The sequence below is a fragment of the Chionomys nivalis genome, chromosome 16 (assembly GCF_950005125.1).
Source record: "Chionomys nivalis chromosome 16, mChiNiv1.1, whole genome shotgun sequence".
In the NCBI taxonomy this organism is placed as follows: Eukaryota; Metazoa; Chordata; class Mammalia; order Rodentia; family Cricetidae; genus Chionomys; species Chionomys nivalis.
In genome coordinates, this window is record NC_080101.1 from 27,618,013 (window position 1) to 27,630,446 (window position 12,434).

A 12,434-nucleotide genomic window follows, 5' to 3' on the forward strand; every position below is an offset into this window, starting at 1 on the left:
GGCTCAGGAGAAGTGAGGTCCAAGTCACAGTCAGAGATCCTGACATCCAGTGAGCTGAGAGGTGTCCAGAAACTAATGTTTGAGTGAATGAGTGACTCCAATGGCTAAGATGATTCACGATCAGGGTAGCCGAGTCTAAAGACATCTTATTGTCATACAAAAATGGAAAAATGATTGCCATAGTTGTTACTACAGAATCACACACACACACACACAATCACTCACATACACTAAAAACTTAAATCCAATAAAGATCCACCCAGGAAACACTCCCTAGTTTCTTTATTTTCATAAAGTTCTACCCTGCATTCCCCCCTTTCCTTTCTCCTTCCTCTCCTCTTTCTAGTTGTGTGTGTGGTGTGCATTTCAACAGAAGCTTATCTTGCCTCAGGTAGCCTGTTTTCTAGGATCTCAGGGTCCCGTGGTCCCAGAAGAGTGTGTTCAGTGAAAATATGAAGACAGGACAATTTCTTAGGTCCTGTGTGTTCACAGAAGGGCCGGAAGGAGAATTCTGGTCCAGGACATTCAGATCCTCAAGTTTTAGGTCTCAGGGAAGACAGAAGATAATATTTAGCCTCAAGTGAGTGAGACCACTTTAGAATTCCCAATGAAGGAGAGAATGAAGTAGAATTATGCAGGGTGGGTCCACCCTGCCCATAGCAGACATCTTTGTGATCCAGAACCCCTGGCTTGGGGAGCAGTAGAAGAGCCTCCCACAGGAAGTGGGAGGACAGGAGCCTTTGTCAGTGTTTCTGCACAGGATGAAGAAAGGTCAGAAAGGTCCCAAGAAGCCCAGTGTCCACCTGTGGGAGGCCAGGCCCAGCAGAAGGCAGCTGTCCTTGTGCTACTGGGCTCTCTCTAGCAGTGTGACTGGCATACTTGAAGGTAGCCATTCCTGTAACCACAGGGTTCGTTCCTACCCAGACTCAAGGGGAAAAGGCAGTGGCCTTTATGTAGTATTAATCAGGCTCTGAGATTCAGGGTTGTATAGCAGGGACAGGCAAGTCAGGCACCAGGACAGACATCCTCAGAAAATGGTGTGATTCAAGGAGTAGCAACTCTGGTTAGTGCCCTTCGTGGAACCCAGATCCCCAGCCAGGCCTGCCAGCATGCTCTAGCTACATTCTTTGTACCCAAACTTTAAAAAAAAATTAGTTTTATTATTTTTAATTAATTGTGCATGTGAATGAATGCAGGTTCCTGAGGAGGCCAGGGTTGTCAGGTTCCCCTGAGCTACTGTGAGCTACTTGATGTGTGTTCTGGGAACTGAACTTGGCTCCTCTGTAAGAACAGGAAGTGCTCTTAGCCGCTGAGCCATCTCTCCAACCCACTTGGTGGCCAAACTGTCTTTGGGAGTGTGCCTGTTCTTGTCAGTCAGAAAGTCCTCCATTCCCTCCAAGGAATAAAATGTCTCTAATTCAAAGAGAACGTTCAGACAAGTCTGTTAGCTCTCATGTGGACACAGCTTCTGAAGAGAACAGGCTCTGTTTCTCACAGCCAAGGGCATCTTCTCCACAGACAGCCGGGCAGTGGCTTCTAGCTTTGATGTTTGGGGTATATATTCCGGAACTCCAAAAAGTCAGAGCTTATAGGAAGAAGGGGTCAGCTTCGGCTTCGACTGAGGTTGTTTGGCTTTTCTGGGAGTGATCAGGGCTCTGGAAGGAGGCTGACAGTGCCCCTGCATTCCTGCCTGCACCCCGGGGGCCCTGCTCCTGTTCAGAGGCCATATTTTTAAAATACTTTATTTTTTTCATAATACTGTCATTACAAAAAAATACAAAAAACTACTATAAAAACATTCAGGGGCTTGTCAAAGTGAGAAAACCTAAAGACCCCACCCCAGGACCAGCTGAAGAGTCTTCTCCCATCTCCTTCACTATTAGACCTTTATTCAACTGTGGGAGTGAGGTGGGGGTCAGAGGGCTGGAAATCTCCGACACAGCCTCCAGAAAGGTAAGAAATAAGTAGCTTCACATATCACAAAAGTGGGGTTTGGAAGTTTGGGGTGGCTAGACCCTGAGTTCAGAGATGTGGGGAGGAACTTATGATCCTGAATCTCTTGGTGGGGAGTAGCTGCCACCTGACCCCAAAGCCCTTTCCTTCCTGCCAGTGGCTGGGAGATGGGTCCTGTCCCACCTCTTAGCTGTAATGCTTCAGCCCCCCTTTTCTCCATCCTTGAACACTCCTCAGAGAAGCGGGGAAGCGTACCCTCCAACTTGGTGGGTGTAGGGCAGAGCAGCTGTTGGGGAGGCTCCTGAGTGGTGGTTCACCTCCCTGCCCCAAACGAAAAAGTGTCTCGTGCTCAATGAATGGCCTTGTTCACAGGTAACGACCTCTCCTTCCTATGTCCTCTCCTCTTGTCTCCCAGAGAGACACAGACCACTTCAGGCAAGTGCTTCGTGTGCATGAATACTTGTGGGTTAGTCTTGGACACTACAGACCTGGAGGGGGGGGGGTCCTTTCTGTCCTCTTTCTCCAGAAACAGGAGGACGCCAAAGGGAAGGGAGAGGAAAGGGTTAGCAAGGCTGAGAGGGGGGAGGAGGACATGCTATTTACAGGCATGGACAAGGACTTTAGATCTTCAAGTAGCACTCAAGTCACTTTCCAGCCCCTGGAGTGGGGACTGGATTCAAAGCTAGTGACAGAAAATTGACCCCTGGCCTGGGCTAGCTCTCCCCCACCTCCCTCCCATTCCCCCAAAGCAGCCCAGCTCTGAAAGGGGTTGGGGACAGGAACGTTTTCCTGAAAATCAGTGGCTTTTTGTTTGCGTTTTAGAAAAGTGCCAGTGTCCAGGGGACATCCAGCCGAGTCCCCATGAGATGGGGTGAGTGTGGGTGTATTGCTGTGGTAGGCTCCAGACTGGCTGGGACAGAGCCTAGGAGCAGGGTAGGTGCTGCTTAAGGATCTGCCGGGTCTGTGGTGTTAATCTGTCTGGGAATCGAACTTTGAACTCAACAATAAGGTCTCCCCGCTGAGTGGGCACCTTGGGGAAGGGGAGGCCCTCCCCACGGAGTCTCTTCACGGTGCCTGGCTTGATTACATCATTGCAGGGCAAAGGGATCACTCGGCCATCAATGGTGGGAATGTTCACAGTGCAGCCACACAGCGCCTGGGGAAAACAAGGCAGAAAGTGAGGCAAAGGGAGGCGGAGAGTGGGGAGAAAGGAAGAAGATGTACACAGGGTGTGGGGGATGTGAGAAAGAAAAGAGATGCTTCCTATCAGACAGACAGACAGACAGACAGACACACGCGCGCGCGCGCCCCACCTCCTTGAGGCTGATCAGCGCACTGTAGAGCACATTGGTGCCATCTCGGCGGAAGTGTGCATGAGGCTTGTCTTTGAGCACGAAGACAATGTCGGCTGGGATGTTGTCAGGTGTGGCATCACCCTCTTTGGGAAAGGTGATCTTGGTACCTTCCTTCCAGCCACGCTTGATGACGATGTGCAGGATTTTGTCCTCAGTGCGCACAGTTCGCCCATCAGGGTTAAGGCGCCGTCTTGTGATCTTCATACGCTTAGTGGAGCCATGGTAGATCTCCTCCAGGGACACCCGAAGCTCATGGACCACAGGGGGGTCCTGCACCTTGCGCCGGGGGTACAACTGTTCTGGGGCTCGCCTTGGACCCCTACTCAGCCCATTGAAGCCAAAGCGGCCAAAGGCACCAAATGGGTCCTCATCTTCATCCACATCCATGTCATCTGGGTCAAAGCCACTGAAGGGCCGAGTGGAGCGGCTGCTGGCAAAGAAGATATCGAAGGGGTTGGAGCCACCAAAGAAGGAAGCAAAGGTGGCATGAGGGTCCCCATGAAAGGTGTAGTGAAAGGAGCCACCGGAGCCACCTGACGTGCCACCGCCGGTCTTGAGGCCTAAAGGGGAGGAGAAATTAGGGGCAGTGTGGCCCATCCTGGCCCCATCCCAGTCTTTCCCCTGCCTGCTAAGCTGCCAGTTCATGGACCTAGAGAAAGAAGCAATCTTTAACTCCCGCAGAGAGGGTAACAGTATAAAAAGTGTTGGACAAAATTAATATCCACTCAACTACATATTTAGGAGCAGATATCTGGGTATGGTGGTGCATATCTGTAACCTCAATATTCAAAAGACTGGGTAGGGGACTGAGAGTTTCAGGTCAGTCTGGGTTGTGCGGTGAGACCTGGTCTCAAAACACAAACCCAGGCAACCTACATCTTGAGATTCCATCAAGCTAGTTAGCCAGTGAGTTGAAAAGTTAGGACTAGTGGACTTAGGAGATAGCCTCTGTTATGTAATCCTTCCCACTTACTCAGTCCAAACATGCCTCATAAAAGCTTGGGCAGCTGGCCTCATATCACATGACAGACTATACCTGACTCCCAAATCCCTGTTTACTTCCCAAGACACACAGAGCTAGAAACAAGCAGACAGGGTTTGAACACAGAGGGGCTAGTAAGTGACCTGTCCTAAATGACGCGTGGACACAAGCCAGGAGGAACCCTGCTTTGGTTCCTTCCCTAACTTTTGCTCCAACAAGAAAGCAAGAGGTCTCAAAAAACAAGGGAGCTCATTGACATGGTAATGGAAAACGATTTTTCTAGAAAAAAACTCAATTACTTTCTTCCCATACTCTGGTCCCATGACACACAGCTTCAGAGACTGTCATTCACATATTGTACAGACATAGGCGCCAATGTACCAGCTTCTCCAGAGTTACACCACACCAGCCCTGCATCCCACAGCTAATGTGGAGCAACCACCACACAGTGGGCTGGCACCATGCAAGGGACGACCGCAGATGCTCTCTCTGGAGTTGGGTCTTGTCTAAGGGACTCGGATTTCTGGATGGTATTTTTATGGTAGGTGTGTGATGGAGTAGTGAGAAGTATGGGGGAGAGGATTTACACAGACCGATTCAGGGCTGGGGCCCCTCTCATTGAGACTTATTTATTTATTTATTTAGTGCTTCTGGGATGGATCCTAGGGCTTCGTGTACTGTGCTCTAGCACTAGACTATATTCTTAGCCCTCTTTGAGCCTTTTATCTAAAATTTCAATTGGCCTTGGGAACCTGGGCCTAAGTTATGCTCTTATTTCATGGGACCATGAGGACGGGTTTGGGTTTGATTAGAGAGGGCAAGCAAATAGCAGGCATTCAGGGGCTTGTGGCTGTTGCCTCTGAACCTCTCACCTAAGACTTGGGGTCTGTTCTTCTGTTAAAGGCTAGCTATGAAGCAAGTTTACGAAGCTAGGCAGAGCTTGCTGAGAGAGCAGGAGGCTGGACTGAGAACAAGAGGTGGGTAATTCTCACTGTGGGGACTCTACCACACCACCCCACTTCAAAGAGAACAACTTGTCCCAAGTCAGAGCTGCACACACACTCCGTGCACAATTGTTCTGTCTGGCTGGTGAGGAAGAGGCAGAGTAGACAGAAATAGACCTGACTTTCCAAGGCAGTCTCTCCCTCCTCCAACCCAGAGGTCTTCCCTGGGCCACAGAGATCTACACCAGAACCTAGGGGCTCTGCCTAGGGTTCGAGTCTGGGTGTTTCCTTCACTTGGGCTTGGGCTTGTATGTGGTGGGGGAGGAAGTTTCTCAGTAGCTTCTCCAGCTCCTTCTCTTAACAAAGGTTAGGTTAAGTGCAGGATTAAATGCAGTTCTGAGACAGGCCACGTGAGGCATGGCGCCTGCACTGCCTGTCTTCTTTCCCACTCCCATCCTTCCCATCCTCCCACCTTAGCTGGGAGAATGCCGGGGATTCAAGCAGGTGCCTGATCTCTCTGAGAATTGGCAAGTCTAGGAATGATCAGGGAAAAAAGGAATAAGCTCACAGCATGGAGACTAAAAAGAGGGGGCTGGGAAGACAGGGCACAGGGAAGAACAAGACACAAAATGAAGAGGGGACGGAAGGAGCATGCTCTTGAGCCCCTGCCTTTAGTCAGGCATGGTACATGCCATTAGCCGGTCTCATTCTAAGCACACGCTGGGGAAGGTGAAGAGGACAGTGTGAGAGAATGGTGCATGTCGTTAGGAGGAAGGGCAGGTCTTCCCAGGAAGGAGAGTCCTCAGCTGTGACAATGTCTCTTAATATAGCCTGACAGGTGCCTGTGGCTGGCGGGTGGCAGGCGGGCCCCGAGGGGCAGGACCAGAATTAGCAGCTACATCATGCCCGTGGGATGTGCTGGGAGGAGCCACGCTCTTAGAGGCTTTATTTGGGCCTTTCCTGCTGTCCGCCCTGTGCATGTCCACCAGCTGCCCTAGGGATGGGGTAAGATGCCAGCAACATCTCCCCTTCCACTCCTGGATCCCTGCCACTTCCTCTGGGAGACAAATCTGTGCTGCTGGCCCGAAGTGGCCAGGGGTAGGGGGATGGTGGCAACAACCATTTCCACTCAGAACTCTAGTGGTTAATTCCCTGGCTGTTCAAGGGCCAGACTTTTATGCTGATGAATGTAAATACCGTCCTCAGAGAGTCACGGCTGGCTCTCACCAACCTTTCAGATCAGCCAATGAAGCAGCGGGGACTTCAGGCAGGACTAATAAGGCTGGGAAGGAAAGAAGGTAGGAGGAGAGGGGGAGGAGGCCTCTGGCTCAGACTCCAGCCTCTCTAGGGCTAGAAGGGGACAAGGGAGGGGGAAGAGATAGATGGGGAGGAGAGCGAGCAGGGACCAGGTAGTGAGTGAGCGGGCTGCTCTAAGGAAACTTGCCTCCTTCAACCATACTATGAGAGCTGGCTCACCAGGGGTCCAAGTTTGGGCCGCTGTACCACCTTCTTACCTTCCTCCCCATACTGGTCATACAGGCTCCGTTTCTTAGGGTCACTCAGCACGTCATAGGCCTCAGCAATCTCCTTAAACTTCTCCTCAGCATTGGGTTCTTTGTTCTTGTCTGGGTGGTATTTCAAGGCCATCTTCCGATAGGCTTTCTTGATCTCATCCTCATTGGCCCCTGACGGGATTCCGAGAATCTTGTAATAATCTTTTCCCATCACAGCCACTGGACCGGTGCTGGGCTCCTTGTTTCTGAAAGAACCCAAGTCCAGTCTTTGGTACCCTGTTCTCTACAGCCCAGCCCTACTCCTGATGATCCTGCAATCCTTAAAATGACTCCCTGTATGACCTTCAATAGGTCATGCCTGTCCTCTGGGCCTCTCTTTCCCCATCTGTACAATGAAAGTCTTGGGCTAGATGCCTTCCAGCTCTGACATGCTAGGATTCTGTGATCCTTTGTGGTCCACTTTTTGGGGCCAGCCTGAGCACCCCTGGGAGGCCCTTCTGAGTAAGATGGCTCTGTAGACTGACAGACTCACAGAAGCTGGCGAAGGTCAGCGGACTGAGTGAGGTCACCTGAACTTCGTAGTCTTCCTACGCCACACCTCAGGCATGGTGCCCGGACTGAGGACAGCTGGGGTAGTATCCCAGGACCGGGACCAGGTTCCAGTCTTCGGCCAAGTTGAACCAGGGTATGGGAGTTTGGAGTCTTTTCTGCCACTGGGGACCCTAGATCTCTCTGCCCTTTCTTCCCAGACTATACTGAGCTTCACGTGTAACTCAGATCACAGGATGACTCACAGCCGTTGGGACCTGCTGTTTCTAACACCCTCATTAGCAAGGGGGGGCACTGTCTATCCCTTGTTTCCCAGCATCTACGCCCTGACATTGGAATACATGTCTACATGGCCTAAGCACCAATGGTAGTGAACAAGAGCACCAGAGATAAGGCTTTCTTAAGCCTCGCTGCCAGGAGACAGATGGACACCAACCACCTTGTCCTAAATACCTTTGTTGAAGCCCTCCTCTACTTGCTCCTACAGTTTAGGACTTGACTCCTCCGATAACCCCTTCTGAGTGGGGTTCACGGACACCAACGTACTCTGACTCTTCTGCTCTAGCCTGCTCTCATCAATGGATTTGTGGACAATATGAAGGGAGTGGCCAGATGCTGTACTTTAGCATTTTTGAGGGGTAGCCAACCCTTGTCAAAACAGGGAGAACCAGAGTCTTTCCAGCAATGTCTGGCAGCCACAGCTGAGGCCTGTTTTTCTGACCCTACTACTTCACAGTAGTGAGGTGTACAAGGTATCCTGGCAGGAAGGACTAAGGGCTATGTCAGGGGTGAAGCCTTGGGGGCTCCAGGTAGGCAGGGAGAATGGTCTTAGCTCCTGGCCCTAAAGGGCCTGCTGCAGGTGGCTAGGTTGACTCATGGCTCTGGGAGTCACCTCACTCTGACAGAGAGAAGGCACCATAGAGGCGGGTACTCCCCCATTTCCCCACACCAGCATGTCACGCCTGTGGGGGAGACAGGAGTTGGGGGAGGCAGAGAAGAAAGAGCATCTGGGGGAGGGCAGCCATTTTCGGAAGCGGCATTAGCAGTCTGAGAGGGAGATGGGGTGGTCTGCCATCTTTGCCTCAGCCCACATTTTCTTTACCCCTGGATTGAAAGAAACCCAGAACAGCAACAGGGTGCCAGAAAACTCCAGCAGGTTCTAGGCAAGAGGGGCAAGTGGCATAGCCTACAAGCCCACCCACCTTTTGTGGTCCTTTCATTACCTCTTCACCACTGCCAGCTTCCTCCCTGGCATCCACCTGCTAGCTATTCTCGACCCATAATTCTCTTGCCTCCACAGACACAGAGCAAACTCTCAGGACTTGCCTCCTTTCCCACCTTTCCACCCTCCTTCCCTCTCCCTCCCCGCAAGCCACGTGGCAGAATGACAAAGGAGTCCCATGGCATGGCTCTGTCTTTGATGAATGAGGAATATGTTGGGGTAGAGCTAGAAATGAAAAAAAAAAAAAACAAACAAGGATAAAGAGCAAAAGGGACTGTCAAGGACAGGGAAGAGCGGGTACTGACAGAGGGCATGAGAGATGACAAAGGAAATGGCCGAAGTGGAAAACAGGTGACAGATGGCTTGAGAGGGAGAAGGGAGGAACTGAAATATCGGAGATGGTGTGGAAACAAAGAGTTTGAGACAGACGAATGATATGGGGGACAGTTCATTCGAACGATCAGGTGAGGTCAAAGGATGTCACAGGGTGAGATGAGGATGCAAGGGAGGAAGGAGGGAGGCAGTGCAGGAAATGGCTGATGTGGAGAATCGACTCGGCATGGGTATGAGTGCCCTTCTCAGGAGGGACTTACCGAAACTTTACAAACCCATTCAGCGTCCACGCTCGAAGTTTTAAGGGCTCCAGCTGAATTTTAAACATCAAGCTGGCTAAGAAGTCTTCTCCCCAGAAGTGTGGGAAGCTCCGGAAAGCTCCTCGAGCCTGTAGTGGGGGTGCTGCTGGGGGTGGGCAGGAGAGCACTGTGCGCTTAAACATGCCCAGCCAAGCCCCTCACCTCTGATCGCTCCACCGGAGCCTGCTTGGGACGCTGTAGCTCTGGCAGCCACCTCCTCAGATTCTCAGAGGCCCTTGCCCAGCAAGGCCTGTCTCGTGCCGCAGGAGCTGGACCTGATCCCCAGGTGCGTAGTGGAGGGAGAGGGTCCAGCGGCCACCTGCTCTCAGGTACAGCAGTGTCTGGCTGAATGTGAGTGGCTGTATGGCTGTGTGACAGTGAGGCTGGAAGTGACAATATGTGCTTGTTGAGTGGCAGCGTGTGTACCTGTGACAGGTGTGATAGTGAGGGCCTGAGAGGCAGTGAGTTCCTCTCGCCTCTCTGGGGAGGACCTAAGCCCAATCTCCAAGAATCTACTCAATGAAGTCACTGACGGGGAGTCTCCTCCTCCGCAGATGGGCGGGGAGGGGCGGGGCTGAGCCGAGCCTGGCCCGGACAAAAGGCGCGGCGGGGAGAGGAAGGAAGGGGGTTCGCGCGGGGGAGGGGGTCGGTGATGTCACCCCAGCTGGCTGGCTGGCCTGCTCAGAAACGCCTCTGCCCGGCGCAACCCAATCCGACCCGACCCAGCCCGACCCTCGTCGCAGACACCCAGCACCTGGCAGACCCCAAGCTTCCAGGCCCCACACCCCTATGGCAGAGGAGGCTATGGACCCTCGGTGTCCCCGGTCCCCCCTCCGGCTCCGGACCTGTCTTCTCGACTCCCCACTCCCGGGACCCCCGAGTCCTCGCTCAGCGCCCTCACCGGTGGGGAGCTGCGGGCGCCGCCGCGGTCCTTCTATCAGCCGCTGCCCCCTCCCCCGGCTCCGGCTCCGCCGCCTCCACTCGGGACAGGAGTCGCCTGCCCGCCGGCCGCAGACAGCGGGACCGGGAGCCCGCCCCCACGGCTCCGCCTCCGGGCTTCCCATTGTACTGTCTGCCCGTCACTCAGCTCAAACTCTGCTATGATTGGACATCTCTCAACGAGCGTCCGGGTGATAGCCACCCCTTCTCCGCCCCTGTCACCCGGCCACACGCGCACACATTCCGGGCAGTGATTGGTGTGGGTGTGATTGGTGCCCTCCGGGATCAATCAACCACACCTCTTTTCCATCTCGTCGTGTCATTGGTGAAAAGGACAGAGGGCGTCAACTCCAGGCGCCCTTTGATTTTATTGGCTCGTCCCTGTGACTTCGACGCAAGCCAGCCGGGCAACTATATTAGTCCAGTCTCCAGTATGAGGTGAGCCGTGCTGGCAACTGCTTGAGTCCAGGGAGAACCTTCTGGAATGAGTTCAGCCTCAAAGACCACCTAATAGGAAAACTGCGCTCTCCACTTGGCGGTGACACCAGTCTTTCTTTCCTTTCTTCATTTAGGAGAGTCGAAGGATAGAGAGCGGGAATAGTGCACTGGGGGAGGTGTAGCCTCTCTTCTTACCATTTAGCAAATTGTGAGCCAACCCGACCTGGCCTGGTTTAGCCTTACTTTGTCTTGTTCTGAGGTTGACCTGACATGGCTTAACGGTAGCACGAAACAGACCAGGACAGACCTGAGAGTCTGTGTGCCCTTGCTACCTCCTCTCTGCACACTATAGTAACTGGTAACTCCAGGAGTGACACCTTCATGATTCTCTGTCCAGCTGCCTTCCGTCTTCCGTGTAGACCTTTCTTGCTGGCTGTTGACTCTCTTAGGAGCTGTCACTTCTCAGCTACTCGGAATCCACAGAGCCCCTTATAATCAACCTTTCATCTTTGTCTTTTAACTTCTTTTTCTTGCCCCCATGATACCCGTCCTTCCTTCACCCCAACATTCTGTCTTTTTATGTATCTTCCTTACTTTTTTTCTTTTGTTTTATTCTTAATTTATCTCCCTATTTCTGTGGTCTGCTCATGACTTTCCCTTTAACCCTTTACCTCAGCTTCTCATGGTCCCCTTTCTTAACTCCCTCATACACTGTCACCTCTCCTCCCCCAACCCCCCCAGTAAATCATTAAATCTCAGCCCCAGTGTCCCCGATACTCAGAGCAGGCGGGGCTGCGGAGGCGGTCGCCAGCGGAAGCCGCCGCTCCAGCAGACACCGAGCTTGGCGCCCACGTTACTGTCTCCCAGGCCCATCTGTGCTGGAGGGAGTGGGGGTGGGAGGGGGTAATCTGGGGGTGAAGAGGGGGAAGGGTTCTTGGGAGATTTAGTGACAAAGAAAAGGCCTGAGAAAATGCTCTCGTCTCTCATTCTTTGCCAGTTTCAAGAGACAGATTTAGATACCTAGGAGGCCATGCAAGCTGGATAGAACTGTAAACTGAGGCTTGGACTATCTAGGCCACAGGTTAGAGCAGGAGAGGGGTCTGGGGATTTGGAGGCAAGGTCTACATATTCTGAACTACCTGTCTCTTCCCGTTGTGCCACCTGGGACTGTTGAGTGTAAAGGAATTTGAGTAAGCAAAGGAATGAGGGTGGGAAGAGGAAGCGGGGTAGAGGAGTGATGAAGGATGGGAGGTGGCGCGGTCAGTTTGGGAACAAGCAGGTATCTGGCTGAAGGAGGTGGGATGGGAACTGGAAAGGGGCCAGAGGAAGATAGGGTGGGAGGCAAAGAGGAAGTGAGGGGTGAGAGGAAGGTGAAGTAGGCCGGGGCGGAGATTGTAGGAGCAACAAAATGGGACAGAGAGACCAGAGGGGAAGGAGTGAGGAGGAAGGGATTAGGCAGCGATGAGGGGATGAAGTAGTGTGGCATGGAAATGGGCAACGTGGGAAGAGGGGCCTGGGAGTGGTACTGCCTCCTCACTATTCTTTCTCCTGACTTAGGGACTCCAACAGCCTGCAGCTGTTTCTTTCTAAATCGAGCCTCTTGCTGCTCCCAGCCTTGTCCATGTCAGTACAGAGGCTGAGTTGCATCACCTGGCTCTGCCCCTGCTAAACTTCAGGGACTCTAGGTTTGTGTCCTTAGGAGTAAGACCCAAACTCCACTGTCTGTATCATCACCGTGCCTTCTGACCCACTATCCAGGGCGTCTGAGCAGAGTGCACAGTGCAGCGTGGACTGTAAGAACCCGAGCGCTGAAGTCGGTGAGCCTGTTGACCTTGGGAGACCACTCGCCCCTTTTGCGCCTCATTTGTTCTTGGCAACTTGGCCAAGCAACAATGGAAGCTCACAG

General features: G+C 52.7%; 1 protein-coding gene across 6 annotated transcripts; it reads right to left on the reverse strand.

The window, feature by feature from the left end:
• Positions 1-289: 289 nt before the first annotated feature.
• Dnajb5 (DnaJ heat shock protein family (Hsp40) member B5) lies at positions 290-10,165 on the reverse strand. 6 transcript variants are annotated; one of them, XM_057790541.1, is made up of 5 exons: positions 10,053-10,143; positions 9,113-9,254; positions 6,749-6,993; positions 3,267-3,868; positions 290-3,109 (listed from the first exon to the last, which is right to left on the reverse strand). In XM_057790541.1, the coding sequence occupies exons 2-5, from the start codon at positions 9,178-9,180 to the stop codon at positions 2,876-2,878; spliced, it is 1,149 nt and encodes a 382-aa protein (XP_057646524.1). In that variant the 5' UTR covers positions 9,181-9,254; positions 10,053-10,143; the 3' UTR covers positions 290-2,875. The 6 variants fall into 6 exon arrangements, with proteins under 6 accessions (XP_057646524.1, XP_057646525.1, XP_057646528.1 ...); XM_057790542.1 differs by having other exon boundaries at positions 9,113-9,257; positions 10,053-10,138; XM_057790545.1 differs by lacking the exon at positions 9,113-9,254 and having other exon boundaries at positions 10,053-10,165.
• Positions 10,166-12,434: the final 2,269 nt, after the last annotated feature.

Excerpts from the sequence above, each read along its gene's own strand:
- Dnajb5 (XM_057790540.1), bottom strand. The coding sequence starts at position 9,294 with ATGTTTAAGCGCACAGTGCTCTCCTGCCCACCCCCAGCAGCACCCCCA. Across the intron at positions 6,994-9,112 it reads AATGGGTTTGTAAAGTTTCG|AAACAAGGAGCCCAGCACCG; the intron begins GTAAGTCCCTCC and ends GGGTTCTTTCAG. Across the intron at positions 3,869-6,748 it reads TGACCAGTATGGGGAGGAAG|GCCTCAAGACCGGCGGTGGC; the intron begins GTAAGAAGGTGG and ends CCTCCCCTTTAG.